Source organism: Peromyscus leucopus, chromosome 9 (genome assembly GCF_004664715.2).
Source record: "Peromyscus leucopus breed LL Stock chromosome 9, UCI_PerLeu_2.1, whole genome shotgun sequence".
In the NCBI taxonomy this organism is placed as follows: Eukaryota; Metazoa; Chordata; class Mammalia; order Rodentia; family Cricetidae; genus Peromyscus; species Peromyscus leucopus.
In genome coordinates, this window is record NC_051070.1 from 24,434,161 (window position 1) to 24,454,496 (window position 20,336).

The 20,336-nt window shown below is 41.1% G+C and overlaps 1 protein-coding gene across 5 annotated transcripts in view; it reads left to right on the plus strand.

Moving 5' to 3' along the window:
- The window catches only part of Klf12 (Kruppel like factor 12), a 444,681-nt gene extending 429,186 nt beyond the window's left edge, over positions 1–15,495 (plus strand). For all 5 annotated transcript variants that reach the window (XM_028877155.2, XM_028877156.2, XM_037208354.1 and 2 more), the window contains one exon: positions 6,250–15,495. In XM_028877155.2, the coding sequence (XP_028732988.1) occupies positions 6,250–6,431 (182 nt within the window). In that variant the 3' untranslated portion in view covers positions 6,432–15,495. The remainder of the gene's footprint in view (positions 1–6,249) is intronic.
- Positions 15,496–20,336: the final 4,841 nt, after the last annotated feature.

Genomic DNA, 20,336 nt, shown 5'->3' on the forward strand with positions numbered 1-20,336 from the left:
CTTGTGCAGAACTATCAACTTAAATTATTTGTGATGAAGTAGCATGTGTCCAGACACTAAACAACACTGACTGTATGATCATGCTAGTGTATGGAACACAAAGAGGTTGACCCCGTGAAAGATGAGAGCAGGAGTGGCTAGCAGAAAATGAGCAGAGTGGGAACAGAAGAGGAAGAGACCAATGATCAAACGGGGCTAAGTTACAGTTAGATGAGCATGGAAAGTTCTAGTGTGCTAATGCACAGTTGAGTTATTAGAAGTAATGATATTTCAAATACTCAGAAGAAAGAATTCTGAAGAGTTTCCCTTTGAATTCATGATAAGTGAGTAGTTAGATGTATTTAGCCTGATCTAAACACTACACTGTATATACACACATATAAATATCACGTGCTGTACAATGTAGACTGATGACTTATGGTTATTGATTGGGATGATATTTTTGGCCAATGGGACAGCTCACTGGGTAAAGGAGCTTGCTACCAAGCTGTACAACCTGAGATTGATCCCTGAAACCCCTATCATGGAAGAAGAAAACCAAATATGGCAAGTTGGCCTTTAACATCCACATGTGTGCAAACGCGCATATGCACACTCCACATACACCCACATGGGTCTCCTTCTTCCTTGGGATCACTGGCCACTAGTCAATGAGGGCGAAGGGATCAAGGCAGGGGACAGGGTTCATACAGCTGTGGATGCGATGGAGATAGGCCTCCAGGAGATGACTTCAGCGAGACAACTCAACTTTATTCTTGGGTATGGGAAATATACAATATTGGGAAGCCTGGGAACAAGCCCTACTTTGCAGGGTTCATGGCAGCACAACCCTATGAAAATAACTAGAACGTGTTACTTAATTGTCATGTGGTCAGCAGGGGAAGCGTGTTTGCAGGGAATTACATCAGGGGTCATCTTGAGATAAATCAGGCATCCAGACCTAGAGAGAAGGAAGTCTTGCTGAGGAGGGAGTCTTTTATGTTGCCAAGCTTGGAGAAAGCTGCTATGCCATGGTTTGCCTCTGACCATCAGGACCTCCCAACACACCCAGAGTCACAGAAAACAAGTAAATAAATGCAAAAAATTATTGAGTATATTTCAAATGAAATGGCATAGTGGAAAAAGTACCTTGCCATTTAAGCTTAGAGGTCTGCGTTCAGTTCACAGACTTCACATAATGATGGAAGGATACAACCGACTCCACAAAGTTGTCATCACTGCCACTCATGTATTAGTTCCATGGCAGATGCACACATGTATACACATCATATATACACAATGAGATTATATACATTATATAGAATAAGATAATCTTAAAATTATATTGAAAAATATAATTACTAAAATAATGTATTATAACACAACCTGGTGGCATATAGGAAAAAAAGAGAACATATTTGCAAATAATAGTTATGTTGGAGAGTGATAAAAGAAAACAGAAATACCATATGTATACACGACTGAGAGTTAGTGTTTGAGTTGAGACTCTTAATTTGAGAATTTGGATACCATAACTAAAGTATTCCACCAACCTCCCTACACCACAAATAAGCAATGTGTAATATACTCCAGTTGAATAAGTTAGCATATATTCAAGAAGCCAGCCTTAAGTAGAAGTATCCATCTCTTAGATCTGGGTTCAGTGGGCTCTCTATAGAAGACCAGATGGTACATGTTTTAGTACACAGAAGGCCATGTGTTTTGTGTTGTAACTGATCAACATTGCCTTCACTGGAAAAGAGCCAGAACAATATATAAACAAGTCACTGTACACATGTGCCAATAAAAACTTATTTGCAGACACTAATGTTTCACTGTCATTCGATGTTTGCAAGTCTACATTATCCTGCTTTCCATCTTTCCTTCAACCTTTAAAAATGCAACAGTGGGAAGCCATAGATGGCTAATGCCTCCTATGTATTTATCAAGTGGAAAAGACATAAGCACCATTGTGAAACTGACAAAATCATTATGGGAAGTAAATTGGAAACTGTATGTATCTAAATTAGACATGCAAATATAGCCCATGCCTGTAGCTAGAGTTTTCCTGCCTTGGCCACAGTCAGGACAAATCTTTGTCACCCGCCAGTCCCACAGCCACTCAGACCCAACCAAGTAAACACAGAGACTTATATTGCATACAAACTGTATGGCCATGGCAGGCTTCTTGCTAACTGTTCTTATATCTTAAATTAACCCATTTTTATAAATCTATACCTTGCCACATGGCTGGTGGCTTACCGGCGTCTTTACATGCTGCTTGTCCTGGCGGTAGCTGCAGTGTCTCTCCTTCCTTCCTGTTTCCCCAATTCTCCTCTCTCTTTGTCCCGCCTATACTTCCTGCCTGGTCACTGGCCATCAGTGTTTTATTCATATAGAGTGATATCCACAGCACATGCCTGGCATGAAACCTGTCTGTACTTTGGGTCACACCAGCTTCTCCCAGTGCCTGTGAGGGGAGCCTGGAGCCTCTTGCCCCTTGTTAACCTTATACCATGAGCTTTACAGCTACACATCCTTTTTCCACCTGCAATGAGGACAGGGTCCACAGCCTCATTCTAATCTCATCTACCACTTCCTTACCAAGACAGAGGCACACATCATCTTACTGCACTGCTGAGCAATGACTTTCTCCAACTATGAAGAGCCTTTCACTGACTTTCAGAATAGAACACTGATAGCACAGGCACTAAAATCATCAATTACTAAGCAGGACCTCGTGAAAGTGAGAAGCCTCTGCATGGCAAAGGATCCAGTCATTGGGACAAAGCAACAGCCTACAGAATGAAAAAAGATTTTTACCAACTATCCATCCAATAGAGGCCTAATACCCAAACAATATGTGAAGGACTCACAAAACTGGATATCAACAAAACAACCCAAATTGAAAATCAAATGTTTTGATTGACAATGGTGTACTGTCTGAAAAATATGCTACTGTAATGGTGGCACAAACCTTATGATAGTAAACAGGCAATATTTGATTTGACTGCACGCTCCACCAGATAGACCCCATACCTGATGCTGCTTGGGTGACCAAGAACCTGAGACTAGATAACCCAAAACCAAATACCAATGTTCTAAAACAAAACAAAAAAAAAAAACAAAAACAAACAAACAAAAAAAAAACAGGTAGTACCAGAATGACATTCTGCTCTACTCATACATCAGTGCTTTGCTCAGCCATCATCAGAGAAGCTTCCTCCTGCAGCAGACGGGAACAAATATAGAGACCCACAGCCAGACATTGCCCAGAGACAGAGACAGGGAGAGGGAGAGAAAGAGAGACCTTGGAACACTCAGCCCTGAACGGGATGTCTCCATCTAAAAAGCCCTTCTCTCCTCCGTTCTCAGGGAACCCTGCTGAAGAAGAGGCAGAAAGAGTAGAAAGCCAGAGAGGGTGGAGGACACCAAGGGAACAAGGTCTTAGAAGTACACAGCAGTACCAGCATGCATATGAAGTCACAGAGACTGAGGCAAAATGCACAGGGCCAGAAAGGGTCCGTCCCAGATGGGGTCCTAGAGCTGAAAGGAGAAATGGACAAATGCCCCCTGACACAGAAGCTAGCTCCAGTTGATAACCGAGTTTCCATTTGTAAGTGGTTTTCTCCAAGGCAGTCTGGGGGGGGGGGAATCGGAATGCCCAGCAGTAGATGGCCAACAGAGAGTGAACTCAACAACATCTTTGGAGGTTCCTTGTTTCATAATGTCATGTCAGAGTTTTTTCCTTTCTTTTCTTTCTTTTTTAAAAATTTTATCTTATTTTTAAATTTATTTACATTTTTTTAACCCTATAGGGTTAACCCTTTGCGTATATATTATGACTTCCATTTTAGTGTTTATCTAGGATTCTGCAGTGTAATGAGTGGGTCGCTGTGGGTCTCTGTGTTCCGTGTGTCTTTTCTTGGGCTCTTTCCTGCTGTTTGTTTGTTTTGTCCTATTCCAGTATGTTAGTTTTTGTTTTATCTTAATTTATTTTACTATTCCATAGAAGCCTGTTCTTTCTCTAATAAGAAGTGGATCTGGATGGGAGGGGCGGTGGGAAAGAATTGGAAGGAGTACAGGGAGAAGAAGCCATAATTCTGATATATTATGTTGGAAACTCAACATATTTTCAGTAAAAGTGGAGGGAAAGAAGATCGTTTCTCCTTCCTTCCTCAGCGGTAACATTTTCTGTCCTGCTGATTTCTTCAGAACACAAACCACTGCTAGGAGATATCTCTTGGTAACAGCCAATCAACTCATGGTAGCAAAGGCAGAAGAACATTGAGGAAAATAAATTTGTTTATATTGTGCTAAGTGTCAGAACTCATACAGACCACAAAGATATAAAAAAAAATCAGCAATATTCAATACATACTATTCATTGTCGGGAATACATCCTATGAAAGATTGTCAGTCACTGTAAGTTAGACACTTACCTGGTTTGTATTTGCCTCATGTCTCTAGAACTCTGATAAGTGAGCACATGCAAAGACATACTTTGTCTCCTTGAAACTACTGGAATGAATTCGAAGTTGAGGTTTTGGGTCATTACAATCAGCATGCTTTTACTTGAATGGGTCCTTTCAGACTAGCATGGTGCTTCCTGTGGCTACCATTAGTGCCTCAGCATTTCTAGATTCCCTTGGTCTGAACCAATTATTCACTCTCTTCTGAAAGGGCCACTTGATCCTAAGACCCAACACTAACTTAACAGTTGAATTTAAAAAAAAAAAAAATGTCCATTCTAGTTTAGTCAAGTTTTCCCGTGTAGGCATTTCACTTAATGGAGCTAGAAGTTTCCTGTGTGTTTGCTGGTGGTGGTGGTGGTATGGTGTGTGTGTGTGTGTGTGTGTGTGTGTGTGTGTGTGTGTGTGTGTGTGTTACATACATGTGCTTTGAGTATGTGTGTCTGTGCGTGTGAAAGAGAGAGGGGAAGAGGGTGTATGTGTGTGTTATATACACATGCTTTACAGTTCTGTTAATTTGTCCAGGAATTTACTTAGGACCTAATCTAGGCTCTGGTGTAGGGGAGACGGGCATCAAGGTAAGATCTTTGTGGTGTACTGTGTTAGTAACTTAATTGAAATAGGATTTATTGGTTGAATATACTAAACAAAGGAGAACTAACGGGGTCTGAGGATGCACTAAAGTTTAGTTAGACTGAGGATTATCCGTTCCTCCGAATCAAGCATAGTGAAAGGTGCTGGACTCAAGGCCAAGAACATCTTCTTCCTTGGAGCCTTGAGTAGTTTACTGTGCTACATTGAGCAGCAACAGTATCTCTCCTGTGAAATGGGGGATGCTTTGCAGCTCCATACACAGGATTAGTGTGAGCTGCCTCGCCTGTCGTCATTGGAGTCCCCTCCATTGTAGTCCATTGGAAAGATGGGACAGAGGAGATCAGTTCCGTGGGGTTGCATGGGGACAGGGCTTCCATTTGGAAGGGAGCAAGGAAAACAGTGCACCTGGGTCAGCTATCATCCTGCTCCCCAGGGAGCCCATTTGGACAATGGATAGGCTATCTTTTCCCAGCTCCGGCTTTGGGTAGTTTACTGTCCTTACAAGTAGGCTGAAAAGCCTGGTCAAGTTACACACTTCGTCTGACTTTTTACAAGGACTTTTCAGCATTCAGTCCAACTTTAGGATTCCTTGGGCTCAATTTGGTTCTCCAGTCTTGATTTATCCAATACTGATTTGGGCACTGCTACGCTAAGACTTCGTCCCCAGGGACAAACAAAATGTAGATGTTTGTGAATAACATATGTCTAAGATCTGGGTTGTTTTACCTTGTAATGAAGTGATGTGGATACCTTAAATGATGGCTAAATGGACATTATGTCCTATACAGCCCGACAGCATTGAAGTGATGCATATTCAGAAGGAAGGGGGCCCTATTAAAATGCAACTAAGTACCATTTACTGTTCTTAGAGCCACAGAGCCAAGTCAGACTCCGTGGGGTGTTAGTACTTCCCTTTAGCCCACCCGTGTGACAAGCAAATCACTCCTTTCCATTTGTGCCTATGGCATCATTCCTCAGCTACACATTTGAATGTTAACTGACTTCCCTGACGTCACAGCAGGAAACTGAAACTCACCTCTCTCAGTCCCCAAAGCCCCTGGTGGGATGCTAAGGTTTACTCACAGAGACCTTCCCAAAGGAACACCCATTGACAACACTTTCCCAGCAGCCAGCGCTGCTGGCTGGGGTTGTTACAGAAAAAAAGGATGGCGCCCCAAAGCTTGTGTGTCTTTGTTTCTTCCAGGAGAGAAGCCCTACAAATGCACGTGGGAAGGCTGCACCTGGAAGTTTGCCCGTTCGGATGAACTGACCAGGCATTACCGCAAACACACGGGAGTGAAGCCATTCAAGTGCGCAGACTGTGACCGCAGCTTCTCCAGGTCAGACCACCTGGCGCTGCACCGCAGGAGGCACATGCTGGTGTGAGGAAGGCTCCCGTCCAGCTGCGCATAAGAGCTGGGTCTCTTCAGGAGCGACTAACTCAGCAGGGTTGAGCCCCCTCTACAGTGTTAACGTCAAAGTCACCGCCATCCCCACGGTGCCTGAAACCAGAGCAGGAACAAGAAGGAAGCCTTCTCCTTGCAGCCTGAAGGTAACCCCCCACCATGACCACGCGCCCGCGGGAGAGCCGTCTGCCTGCGAGCACGCTGGCCTGGGAGTTGAGCGCCTCAGGTCTGGAAGAGACAGGCATTGTTTTTCATGCTGTGTCCTCTGCCATTGAAAAGAGGTTTGTAGCTTGTCCATTTTCCGAGCTGGCCGACACTCTGCTATCAATCCCTTAAAGGTCATCTACCGCCAATTGATGGTTAGAGAAGACCTCTGTTTGGATGATTCTTCCGTGGCACCTCCCCCTCCCCAGACCCTTTAGACCAAAATTTCAGTTCCTGTCTCAGTAAGCCAGAACACACATCCAGTCTGTTACCAGCAAGCAGCATGAACCAGAAAGGAAGGGGCTGTTGGAGATGCTCCATGGCCCGAAAAGAAAGGTACACAGAAAGAGCCCTCTGTGCCAGCCATGGCCCTCTAGATAGCACTCACATCTTGTCCTCACGCCATCCCCCGAAGAGAACCAACATTGAGTCTTTTCATCTGTTTGTCGGTGCTTGTTTTTTGTTCTGTTTCGATTTTGTTTTGTTCATCTGTTCCAGCAGAGGGGCAGAGCAGTTTCTCCAAGGCTAGTCCTGCTCTGCCCTGGCATGGACTGGCAGAGGTGTTCTGTGGTTGAATAGGAAGAGCCTGTCTAAAAATAATAGCAACAACAATAATAATAACTACTGCCCCACTTGCAATTGCAGTGTTCTGTCACCTAGGCATCCTCTCTTCCTGCCCTGAGTGTTTGATTACAAGGAGCCCGGGGGAGGGGGACTTTCTTAGACACACTGGCACCAAGGTAAGAGGTGGGGCCGCCCATGCAAAGTCAGTGGACATGAAAATGAGACAAAACAGAGATGGATATAATGCTCCTCTTGAGGAGAAAAGCAATAATGAATAGAAGGACTTTCCTACAATAACTCCACTGAGGACTCACGTTACCAATTTTCATACTTACTAAAGGAATTGTAAAAAACACCCCAGCATTTCAAATGTCTTAGTTACATCCACAGCACTGAGGTAATCCTTCTGCTGTTTGTTGTCCTACTTGCTCGAGTACCACAATTAAAGATGATGCTCCCTCTTTCTCGTTTGAAAACAGTTATTTGGCGACTAGATAGGCAGAGCTGAAGATTAACTCTTCAGCCAGTGGGGCTGTTCTGCTTGGGCATGAGTCCGTGGAAAGAGTGTCCCATGGAAAGCCCACCATGGTGCTGCATCTTCAATTCGGAGGGCCAAGAGTTTGACTCTCCCATGGATTCTTCTCTACACATTTCACTTTTTAAACTGTCCCAGAATCCCCGTGCTCCCACATTGGCATTCACAGGGACAGACAACCTGCTTATCCTGGGAGAAGGATAAGAAAGTCAGGTTCCTTTGTCTCTCTCAAATGAAGAGCCTTTTTGTATCTAGCAAAACATACAGGAAAAGCAATATACCCCAACAAGTACTCATTCCAATATGGGATCATGTTTTTGTCCCCACTAAAAGCTGCTGTTTTCCCAGCTTTGTGTGGCAGTCAGGCTTGATGAGATTTTTGTTGTTAAGATTTTATAGCTTAACTATAAAAGGTCTCCAGCAAAGACCTTTGCAATATATTTCAATGACAGATGCTTGATTTGGGAAATTGCACAAATTAACCTCATAGTATTCCTAGCTCATTTTTAAGTGTCTGCAGATTCTGAAAGGATTTCTGGTGACAGAGTTATCCTTTATAGTATCAGCTTCTAATTTGGGTAATTGTATTCTGACAAAGCAAGAACTATAAACACTACAAGAAGACCCGCTTGTGTTGGAGAGCTTTTAAAGGAATTTTAATAAACGTTCAGGCAAAAGTATCATGATCTACAGATCAAGTCCCGGCTTCAAAAATATGTGCTCTATATTTTCTGCCAGGTCTGAAAAATTCATCAGGCAATTTCCCTCCAACAAGGGCTGCAGTTCTATTGATAAGTAGCTTCAGCTACACAGGCTGGTACCCACCAGCCAGTGGAATTTTTTTTTTAACCTAGTGGAACATTTTTTTTTTAATCTGTACTGTATGCACTTCCTACTTCTCATTGCCTGTTATCACTCAGAATAAAAACAGGTTTCCTGATGTGTGCCAGCATTGGTAACTGGCCAGTGTGAAGAACACAGATAGTAGCGAACAACCGTGATCCCCAAGGGCTGGCCCAAGAGTCTGATTGGCAGGTAGTAGGGGAGTCACTCAAGTGAAGTATAGATTTGACTTGGTTCTGTCTGCTCTCCTCAGAGCCATTTCTTTTCCCACTGAGAGACATCTTGCAAGTGTTGCAGGTAAAATTCATTGACTTGACAGGCAGTGGAAGCTTCCTGAGTGACATCTTGATTTAAATTTAGCACAGAACTAAGTGAGTTGCACCTAATAGCTTAGGGAAGACTTGGGGGAAGTGAGCTTCCCCCCTCACTCCCTGTAAGTGGGAAGCATACTGAGATGGTGAGAGAACTGATCAAATCTGCCATCGTTACAGCATTCCGTTCCTTTTGACTTAGCGATATTTTTAGAGAGGATCTAAGCACAAGTGAACATGTCCCTGATCTGGCCCAAGAACTGAAATGTATTTGGAACTCATGGGGGTGGGGGAGGCTGTAACCAGTTCTCCTTGGTGAATTTCCTAGATGTGTTTCCTGTATAAAAGCAAGGAGTTCAGGATTGAAGGAAATGGGATATCCTTAGGCACAAAAAAGGCCTCCGCCCATTTCATGTGCGTATCTAGCTTCTTGAAAAGCACAGTATATGATAAACTCTCCAAAAAAAAGGGGGGGGGGATCCTAAAGGATTTCTTGATATTTCCCAAGCAAAGCACGTTTGAGTTTCAGATTTGAAGTGGTTCAGCTTGCAGCTAGGCCAAGCTTGGCACACACAGCAGGGAGAGCTGGTTGTCTCCTTGCACAGTGAAGACAGATGACAAGGGAGTTGGGCTATTGGAGGGGTTTCAGAGAGTCCCTTATATTCCAATCTTAAGTTGTTTGGAGAGAAATTTTGCATTCAGCTCCAGCCTCCTGCTGTCGATTGCTTTGGACACTGCTTGATTTTTATGTTCCTTTATGGCATTTGGAAAGAGGTTCCTGATGGCTTAACCATGGATTATACTACTGCCTTTACAAATCACATACGGTTTTTGTTTTCAACGAGTTGAGTGTCAGTTACATGAGTCAGCTAAATGAGCACTTTTAAATATCACTTTAAAGTTTAAATGGGAAAGGAGAGAAGTTAGGGAAGGGGGCTTTCAAGATGCTTCACTGTTTACAAATGAAAGCTCTAGGTGATTAGAAAAGCTCTGTTCATCATGGGTGAAATTTGGAATAGCTCGTGCAAAGAGTGTGTTCGTTTTTATACAACTTGTTTAACTTCGAATTGCCATTGGTGTCTGAAATGGAAATGTAAGTCTGCACTTTGAGATCAGCTCATTAGAATGATAACATGTATATGGATAAAGATGCAGTATTCCTTAGTCTGTGCTTTGATTATTATATGTACCAAAGCTGCAATTGAATAAATCTGGTGAGGTGAGGCCTTCAGTTGTATTACTATGCCTTTGTTTTGTTATTCTGACTGCCTAGAAATGTAGCTGAGAGGTTGTTACCAGGCTGTCTTATCACTTTTGAATTGAGAATTCACAGAACTGAAGCAGCGTCAATACCAGCACCCACGCAGTCTGCATAGAAAGGATCGAATGTGAACTAATGTGGATGAACCACCATAGGCCCAGGAAGCCTTAATAATCATAGTTCATAATCCACTCTCATTAAGTTTATCCCATAAATGTATGCCATCGGCCAAATCTCTTCCTTGACTTTTTCTAAGGTTGTGTATCCCACAGAAGTAATTTGATTTGGTTTAGTTTAGGGAAGAGATTTGACCAGTCATGTCTTCCATTTTACATTTCTACTTATTCCCACACTGCCTTTCACTTACCTGGACAGACACCCCAACACATGCACCTGTGTGTACACACCTGCATATGCGGCAGCCAACAGGCAAGTAAATATCAACAAAGAACTTTTTTAAAAGAAATAATTTGTAATAACCCATACTATGTAGAAATGTAAGTTATTACCTGACTAGAGAATCAGCTTATAATACTATGTAACTTTGCCTGCATTTTATAGCTAAGAAATGTATATAAAAATTTAAAATGCTATATTTTCACAATTTCATTATAGAGTAATGTCTGTTTAGCAAACCATGCCCATTGGTATTTTAAATATCTAAATACTAAGCAATTGCAATAGAAATTCAGATTTTTTCATAAGAAAATAAAGTGGAAGGATACTGCATCTTTAAAAATAGAGCGAAGCTATTTTACTGTATTCGTAACATGTGACCGTGGGAAAAGTATTTTCAAACACGCAAATTTTACAGAGGTTGTAAATAGTTTGATGACATATGTTGGGGAAAAGCTTCTAGTTTTCATCACAATAAAAAAAAAAAAAAACACTTGTTGAGATATGCCTTGTGTATGGATGGTACACACAATTGGTGATGTTGCCGTGGGAAATGGTCCCTCTTGTTGATCTTCTTGGTGCTTGGTCCGAACAGAGTGGCCACTTGTCATAGCTTAGGTTTAAAAGTCAACTGCAGTCATTTTCTCAAACTTGTCATGTCTCTTCTTCAAAAGGGAAACATGGGGACGTGCTGGTTCTAGAAAAATCATCTAGCAGTCATTCTCTGTTCTCAGTTATCCTCCTCAACAAAGTGGTTCTCAATTGCAAAACAGAAAATCAGGTATTTATTCCTGTTTACTTTCCAGAGGGGTTGCTTTCTGGGGTAGGTACAGGTTGATGAGGTTAAGTGTATGGATATGGCCACATATTAAAAGAATCTGGAGTAGCAATAGGAAAAAGTTAATGCCCCTTTTTTCAGAAATAAATTAAATGCTGAAAGTGCCTGTCAATGAATATGACCAATGAGATAATCCTATACTTTCACAGAGCAATAATTCTTCATCATACTGGGTTTTTCCTACACAGTGTGAGCACACACACATACACACACACACACACACACACACACACACACACACACACAGAGTAAATATATGCACATAGTAGATTAAATTTCTTCCCACGAACCCACAGAAAAGGGCTTTCATCACTTTGAAGTATAACTAACCTGATTTGCAATGAGTGTCTCTTAATTTTATTTGTCTTACTTGAATACAGTCGGGTGAATATGGGAATTAAAGTTCTCCTCAGTGTACATGACAGTGTAGAACCGTTATGGCGTTCAGATAAAGTGTACCTCAGACTTAGAACAGAGCATGTGTATAGCTCAGAAAGGCTTACTCAGTTACAAACACTGACGCACTTAGAGCCACACTGTGAGGGACTCTTGTCTGCTTAATTTTGCTCTCTTAGATCAGTGCACAAGTCTGTCTTCATGTGTCTCTTTTCGCCTAGTACATCCTGGTAGCATTTGGAGGTGAACATTGACAAATTATTCCCCTTCCTTTCCCCCCCAAAAAAAATCTTGTGATACTTGTGAAGGCCTTCAGACAGTTACTTAGTTAATTCTGACAGTTACCTCATGATGTACATTCAGAAGTTCACAAGTTTGTGTTTGTTTGTTTGTTTTCTAAAGTCATTTTATGGCTACAAGTGGAGTCATGGGTAGAAATAAATGATGACACTGTGTATAGACAGGAACCCAGAGTATTTTCCAGCCTTCTTGTCTCAGAGCATGACTTCACCCCGAAAAGCTGTTGGGGCTCCCAGCTAAGCTCTACTAGAGGCAAACACTCAGTAAGAATGGCTCTTAATGTATGGCTGTGAGTAAGCCATCGGGCTTTAGACAGTGTGGTACTGCAATGGACAGCATTCTGCAGCATAACCCCAACCTCAGGTCTAGTAGACCATCCACTATTTACCCTACTCTGTTTCAGAAGAGAAGGGTGAAAACACATGCATCAGTAGGTAGAGGGATAAAAGCAAATAGGCATCGTTTTAAAGCACAGCTCCCATGTTCCCTGGTCTGACCGATATCAAACCTTCTGACTTTCTTCTTCCCGTGTGCGGAAGTTTCTGCACGGTCCAAAGCTCATGCTGAGGCCTTCACTAAGAATTCGAACATGGTCCCTCCGGTCTGTACAACCACTTTCCCCTTTGTAGATGGGAAACTGAGGCACAAGGAGAATGGCCGAGATGTCCATGGGCACAGAATAAGTCGAGTAGGTAGAGTGGGAATACAACGTTTCCTGGCTCTGCAGCCTGTGTTCTATGTGCTATAGTGCACACCCCATTGTCTGCTTCTGGCTGCCATGTTCCCAGTCTCTAACTTGGTTTGGTTATGAGCACCCTGTAGGGGTAAAATACCAGAACATGGTCTAGCACATGATGTGACAATGGTGCAGAGACTTTGAAATCAGCCGCTTCCTGGAAACTCACTGATGAGTGGTATTTCTAGAAACACATTGAACCAGAGCACTCCCTACACTTGTCAATTTCTTCCAAATGTTTGCCCAGAGCCCGCAAGATCTTAAAAACCCCTTCTTACTTACTATGATACTTCAGTTAGTTTTTCTCAATTTACATATTTTTTGTATAGTAATTACTTTTCCCCTAACACAGACATGCTATGACCTGTGTGTGAAAGAGCATCTGAAACCCTCACCTCTGTCAAAGTACTTCATAACAGGTGTTTATGGGGTAGTGACGTCAGCATTTAGATGATCAGTACACAGTTCCTTTCCAGGGCTCCCACTTAACAGCACTGTCTTGGAATGTTTTAAATAGTCTCATAAATAATTTGCTTATAGTATTGTTAGTTTGAGTTTTATGTGAGGAGCTGTCTAACATCAGAGAAATGAAATCCTTCCCCTTCTGCATAGAAGAAAGTCTCTGACAGTATTGATTCATGGAAGCTCTAATGGACTTTGAAAACATTAAGAATGCCATTTCTCAGAGTGTTTCAGTTTCTGAAAATGAATCTTCTGAATTATGGTCTTTCTCCCTGTTAGTTAGCTGGGGGATGAGATAAAAGCTGTATAAACCGCTTCTCTTCCATGCTGAAAGCAAGTGTCTATGTCTTCAACCTCCTGTAGGCTTAGACTGCTGTCACTTAATTGAGTTTCACCACCAATTATTTCTCAAATGACAATGCCACCACTCTAAGAGGACTGACAAGAAATGAATAGTGGGAATAGGCACATCAGTAACATTTTTTTTTTCTGCATTTCATCTCTAGAAATGTGAAGTGTTTCAACAGATTCCTGTTGTGAATTATTCTTTTTCAAAAGCAAGTTAGCCGAGTCCTTGACAGAGATTAATTTTTTGTTGAGAAATGAGGTTTTATAGGCGAGAATTCAGCTCCAGTTCTACAAGTTAAAATGTCCACTCAATCAAAAACTATAGGGATATTTTGACATCTTCCTTTTACGCTCATTTTGTTATCTAAAAATAAAACATAAAATGTTATAGAAAATTATTTCCCCTCACTCACATTTCTAGCTTTCCCATGACAGAATTTTGTGTTGTATCCAGATCATACAATATATTTTATTCCTCGAATTATTCATTCATTGGGTATTATTGAACTGGGCACTGGTGCCTATATACAAGGCTCTTTCCTATCAACTTGTCTGTGTACAGTTTGTTGTGTTTGAAGGTTCATTTTTGAAAACCACTGTCTCCCCTTCATGGGATGGTGTGGCGGTTGTATTGTTTTGTTCATGTCTATGTGGGACACATTGCATCACATGGAAAACCAACTATGGATGGATGTGAGATAACTACTTAACAAAACCAGCTTGAAAACATTGTCTTATGTATTATGTCATCCTGCCTCATAATGCAATTACATGTATCATGATCACTTTTTACAAAGAGAAACCAGCAAATTTATGTTTGTCCATAGAAGGATGTACTAGGAATTGTCTGTGTTGTGAAATGATGAGAACAGACCACCTTTAAGATACCCACCTGCCACTTAAAATGACTTAGTTATAATTAGTAGTAGTCTAGACATTGCTCTTGGTGTAGGGGAGGGTCAGTGCAGACGTCATATTCCTTTGAGTAAATCTCCTAGTCCTATCTGAAAAACATGGGAATAAAGAAAAATATCATCTTTGGCCAAATCAAGCAGGCATCTCTTTGCTTTTCCTCAACACTTAGCTCATCACACATGGTCATTGGATCACAAGATCTTTCTGTGTACAAATATGAAAATGTCCTTTAGTTCGCAAAGTGGTTATTCTAGGCTAGAAGCCTCTACACAGCAAAGTGAATAGATGGGCTGCTTCTGATTCCTTTTATGGATCTAATCTGACAAAAAGACTCTTGGGCTTATGACCCAGAGAGCTAAGAGTGCCCAGAGGAGAACCTGCATTAAAGGATGAAAAACCCCAATGATGCTGGCAAGCAAATGTGTTGAGTTCTTAGATCTTTGTTTGCTTTTTCTTTTCTGAGTTTTAATTGCAAATAAATTTATTTCTTCAGATTAAAGATCTAATTTCCTAATAGTTTCCTCTGCATTTATATACTCTGTAGTGTCTAGACAGCTCCTGTCATAAGTTTATTAATATTATGTAAGTGTTGTTCTGTATTTATGTATAGTGTATGTATTGTAAATATACTCAGAGCTTTTTCTTTTACTGTAAAATGGTGATTTTTTTTTTGCCCTATGATAATGAAAAGGGAGACTCTCCTAATGAGGCTCTCTCAGAAGAGTATTCCAGTCTATTCTCAGAGATTTAAATGAACAAGTGTTATCGTTTTCAATGGTGTCTCAGACATATTCTGTTGGTGCATTGCTTTTCTGTATTCAACTTTCCTATGAATTGAGCTGTGAACTGAAATAGAGTTTAAACCTTTATCTGTATGCATTTGTATAATTATCTGAATGAAGGCATGAAGGTTAAATAAAGCATTTTGTATGGAACAAGACTCCCTAATTATTACTAAGGCTGACTCAGGCACTTTGAAAATCACAGCTATTAACCATTTTAATTAAGCCTTTGTTGGGAAAAGTTTTACTGCTTACATATAGTAAATTGAAACCCGAGATAAGACAGAATCTGTGTTTTAAAAAGAATGAGATTTTTTATTTTGCAACAATGATCACCTAAAAAGAAATTCCTAATATTTTAATGATTAGCGAACTCAAAGATGGTCCAGAAATACAGTGTGATATGAAAGATGCATCTCTCAGAGATCAAAATTGAATCCCTTGAGCTACAGTTTCTTCAGGCTTTGTGTGTCATAAAATGATCCATGGAACATGCCAAGGGTAGCTTATCTCTTTATGTTTTTTAAGAAAACTGGATTATTGAGGGGTTTGAAAATAAGAACATTAATAAGTAAAATATCTTTAAATAATTGCTAAAATAAACTCGTGAAAAATCTGGTTCTTATTACCTAAGGTGCTTCCCCTGAAGATCTAGAAAAATATATTCTATAAAGGAAGTGGCTATAAATTATACCTAGCAGCATCCTCAATCTTTTGTGTTCATTCCAAAAATCTTGGATTGTAATCTAGCTAGCTATATTCTAATGGATAGGAAATGGAAATGGTAAGGTGAGGTACTCAGTTTAGGCGACATTTCCAGTCAGTCTGGTTGTAGGACCAGTTTCCTTAGCCATCATGAAAGGTAAAATGGGAGGTAGGGAGTAAGATATGAGCTAATTAGGAATCACGGTGATCAGGAAACATTCAGTAGATACCTTTGATTATTCACCTACAAAAACACATAAGCCAATCAAAATATCCTTTATACTTGGCAAAGGAAGATCAGAGCTCTGAAGAGATTTTGGATCACTCTACCGCCGCCTCGAGTCCCTTTTTGAAAAGATAATGAGTTCTGCGTCATCGTTCTGTTACACACCAGAGAACGGGACAGAGCCTGCAAGCTGTACCTCACTGTCCTTCAGCATCAAAGCCCAGCCCCTTCACCCTGTGCAGAAGCTGGGTCACCACTCCCCTGACTTCCTCAAGTCCACCCTATTGAAACATTACTGAGGGGTCCTGGAAAAGTCTCTTTCTCTACCACTAAAAGCCTTCTAAGGTGCTTTTCTGGGAATTACACACCAGTCTGACAACTAACAGTATGTGGTTCTTAAAATCTGATGCAGAGCCAGGCCGCGGAGGCGGGGGGGGGGGGGGGGGGGGGCCGCGCGCAGCCGCACACGCCTTTAATCCCAGCACTCGGGAGGCAGAGCCAGGTGGATCTTTGTGAGTTCGAGGCCAGCCTGGGCTACAGAGCAAGATCCAGGAAAGGCTCCAAAGCTACACAGAGAAACTCTGTCTCAAAGAAAAAAAAAATCCGATGCAGTAAACCAGTTGCCTTTTAAAAGTAAGTGTGTGTGTGTGTGTGTGTGTGTGTGTGTGTGTGTGTGTGTGAGTGTGTGTGTGTATGTGTATTGTGGGGGGCCACATGAAGGTAAGAGGACAACTGTATGACATCACTTCTTCCCATCTACCTTGATGTGACTTCCGGTGATTTGAACTTCTATTGCCAGGCATGTGCTTCAATCTCTTTTACCTGCTGAGCCATCACGAGGGTCCCAATAGTCTGACTTTTTTTAAAGTATTATTTATTTTATTTTGTGTATATGAATATTTTGTCTTCATTTATGTATGTGTACCACCTGCATGCCAACAAGGTCAAAAGAGAGCATCAGATCTCCTGGAACTGGAGTTACAGATGGTTGTGAGCTCCCATGTGGATACAGGAACATAAGTGTGGGTCTTCTGCAAGATGAGCCAGTTCTCTTAACCACTGAGCCATCTTTCCAGCCATCCAAACAATCCAATTTTGCTAAATGTTTTGGCAATACCTTTAGTGGTAGTTATTTTATAAATGACCCTCTTAAGAGACCAGTAATGAACATACCCATCTTTTGGGCTCTTTGTGTAGAATGGAAGTGCTTGCAAGGCTGATCCTAATCCATCTAGTTACTTCATACACTCTGTTAATAAAATAGGAAGTTGAATATTAGATTTATATATCGTTGGCTTAATTTTCACCAGAGAAAATTCTCTTTAGGCTATACCAGCAGCTAAACCATCTCTCTAGCTTTGTTTTTATTTGTGCTTCAATCCCCCTACTGGACACTGCATTATCCAGTAGGCTACCGAGACAAGTCTCCCACAACACATCAGGAGATATTTCTCTCCAGGTAATCTATGTGTTGAGACTTCTTCAGGCAGGCAATTCCTGGACATTTCAATGACTGAGAGACTAAATGGGAGGTGGAAAATTCTGTAACTTCCTCTGGTCTCAGCTGGGTCAGGGTATCTGGACATACCTGTGATTTTTAATCTAAATGTTGATGGCTTCATTGTTCATTTTGGGTTGGATGTCTAGGAAACAGCAGCATGGAATGATTAAATGTAGAGAATGTGCTAAAAATTAGAATGCCTTGGGGCTTTAATACACACACACGTAAGTGTACATAGTAATGTATGGTACACATACTGAATATATACATTTTGATATTATACAATTCATATATATATGAATATTATATATTTCCCAGTACTGAATATAGATGTATATCCCTGAAAAAGTATTTGAGTCTCCAATGGCTACTGAGGGGTTTAATAATGCATAGTTCTTTGTCTTCCCACCAAAGTGACATGGTTTTCTCCGACACAATGGATTATTTGTGCTTTGTCCCTGTGCTGTCTGGGTTTAATATATTTCTCTCCCAGAAGTGTAGTAAGTATAATTTACATCACTTCTTGTTTAGTCTCAATTCCCCCAACGAACGCCTACACAACATACACTTGAGTGATTGTGCACTTCTGAAATAAAATTGCATTTTCCTTATACATGGGCATCTTCTACATGACCTTTTCTTCTTTGTAGTTTCACTGTGATATGTGTTTGTGTGTATATGTGTCTGTGCATGTGTGTTTGAGAGGAAGTGTGTGTGTTCTACAAAGCCATGATGACATCAACAAAATCAGACAAGCACACTGACAACAGATTGACTCAAGAAAGGTCCACAGCTTCTTAAATAGATATGACTGTTCCTTTGTTTTACCATAGTTATGGTTTATATATAAAACTGTCATCCATTGTCCTATAAAGAATGGAAAGATACAAAAAGTCTGTGCCATGAGCGGCTGTGCAGGTCTCAGCTCTCCCAGTCTGTTGCTAAGTTACAAGTCACCACAGCATCTGCACGGGAGCCTGACTACCCTCTTAGACTGTTCCTTTAGATTTGGGCATAGACCAGGCCAAGCAGTGGATGCCATAGAGGTTAACTATTACTGCTCATTCTTGGAGCTCTGAAATCTCACACTAGTATGGCCTGTACTGTCTATCATTGAAGTAGTCTACAGATCCAACTCCACCTTTAGTGACTGATTTGGAGTTTTGTAATAGGGCAACAAACTCAGAATTCTTGAACTTCTAAGTAGGCTACAGTCTATTGGAGTGACAGATAAATACACGGCACTAGAGAGCAAACTCAAGTGCCACCCTCACAGAAACTATCCCACCTACTTGGAGACAGATTCTTACTAGCCAGTGAGTCCTAGAAATCCTCTTGTCCCTGTCTCCCCACCATGGGGATTACAAGCATGTGCCCCCACACAAAGCTTCTGTTCCATAGGTTCTAGGGAGCGAACTCGGGTTCTCATGTAAAGCAGGACTTTATTAACTAAACCATCTCCTTAGCCCTATAAACCAATTATTTAAAATAAGTGTCTCTATATTTAACTTTGTTGCTTTTGCTCTCCTGGAAAACTCTAACCACACCCATATATTAAGTTTCTCAAGCTCTTATCCGTCTTCCTCACCCCAGAGTCTTACATTCTTTCCTACGTGACCAATCAAGATAGTTTCCCCAGCACAGAGATCTCCTTCATCATGAAAATTCTTGTCCCAGTTTGGATCAGAGAAGGTCCGCTTCATGGAGGACATGACATGTGACTATAAAGGCAGCTTCAACTAGGTGACGTATTTGTGGTAGGTACTTCCTTTCCCAGCTCCTTTCTCTTTAACAACAAAGTCAATCTCTAGATTCCTAAATCCTCCTGAGTGTCTCAAGTTTTTATGTGAACCATAAGATTTAATCTCAGTTTTCAGTTCTCACATAATTGCTGAAAATACATATTTAAGTCACAAGATTAGCATCTCACAGGCCAACTTCCCCTAGTTATTACAAGTTAATAAGGTACCAAATACGTGCTAATTTCTTATGTTCAAATCCTAATCCTGCAGTTTTGATTTTCAAATATTCCTATCTATACTCAGTTAAAAGTGGTCTTGGGATCCAAAGGAAGTAATTATGAAATCTCATATAAGTTGCAGTTTACCTTCACAGATGGCTGCAGTTGTATAAGACGGGAGTTCTCAAGTGAGACCTTAATATACCATTTGCAAAACAGATGGGAAACTCAAAAAGCTGGAAACAAGAAGCCCCAGTTTAGAACGAAGAACAGGAACTGTACAACCCAGCAACAGAGATGATTTATCTGGACCCTGAGACAAACTGTTTTGTTGCCTTTGGATTTGAGGATGCTATTGCTGCCCTTGTTGCCATTGTTATTTGTTTACCTAATGTTCTCCCATCCTTGGGGGAATTTCTACTTCTATGTACACATAGTGCAGTTCCATTTGATTGGATTTGTATTCATTTGGTTAATACATGAAACTGGATCCCCATCTCCGTAGGCTTTTGGATATAGTGGAAGTTTTCTTTAAGATCCTTCCGACCTGGTAGAGTCCTAGTCCTTGTCAGTGTTAAAGTGGTGGTGGCCACACATTCCTA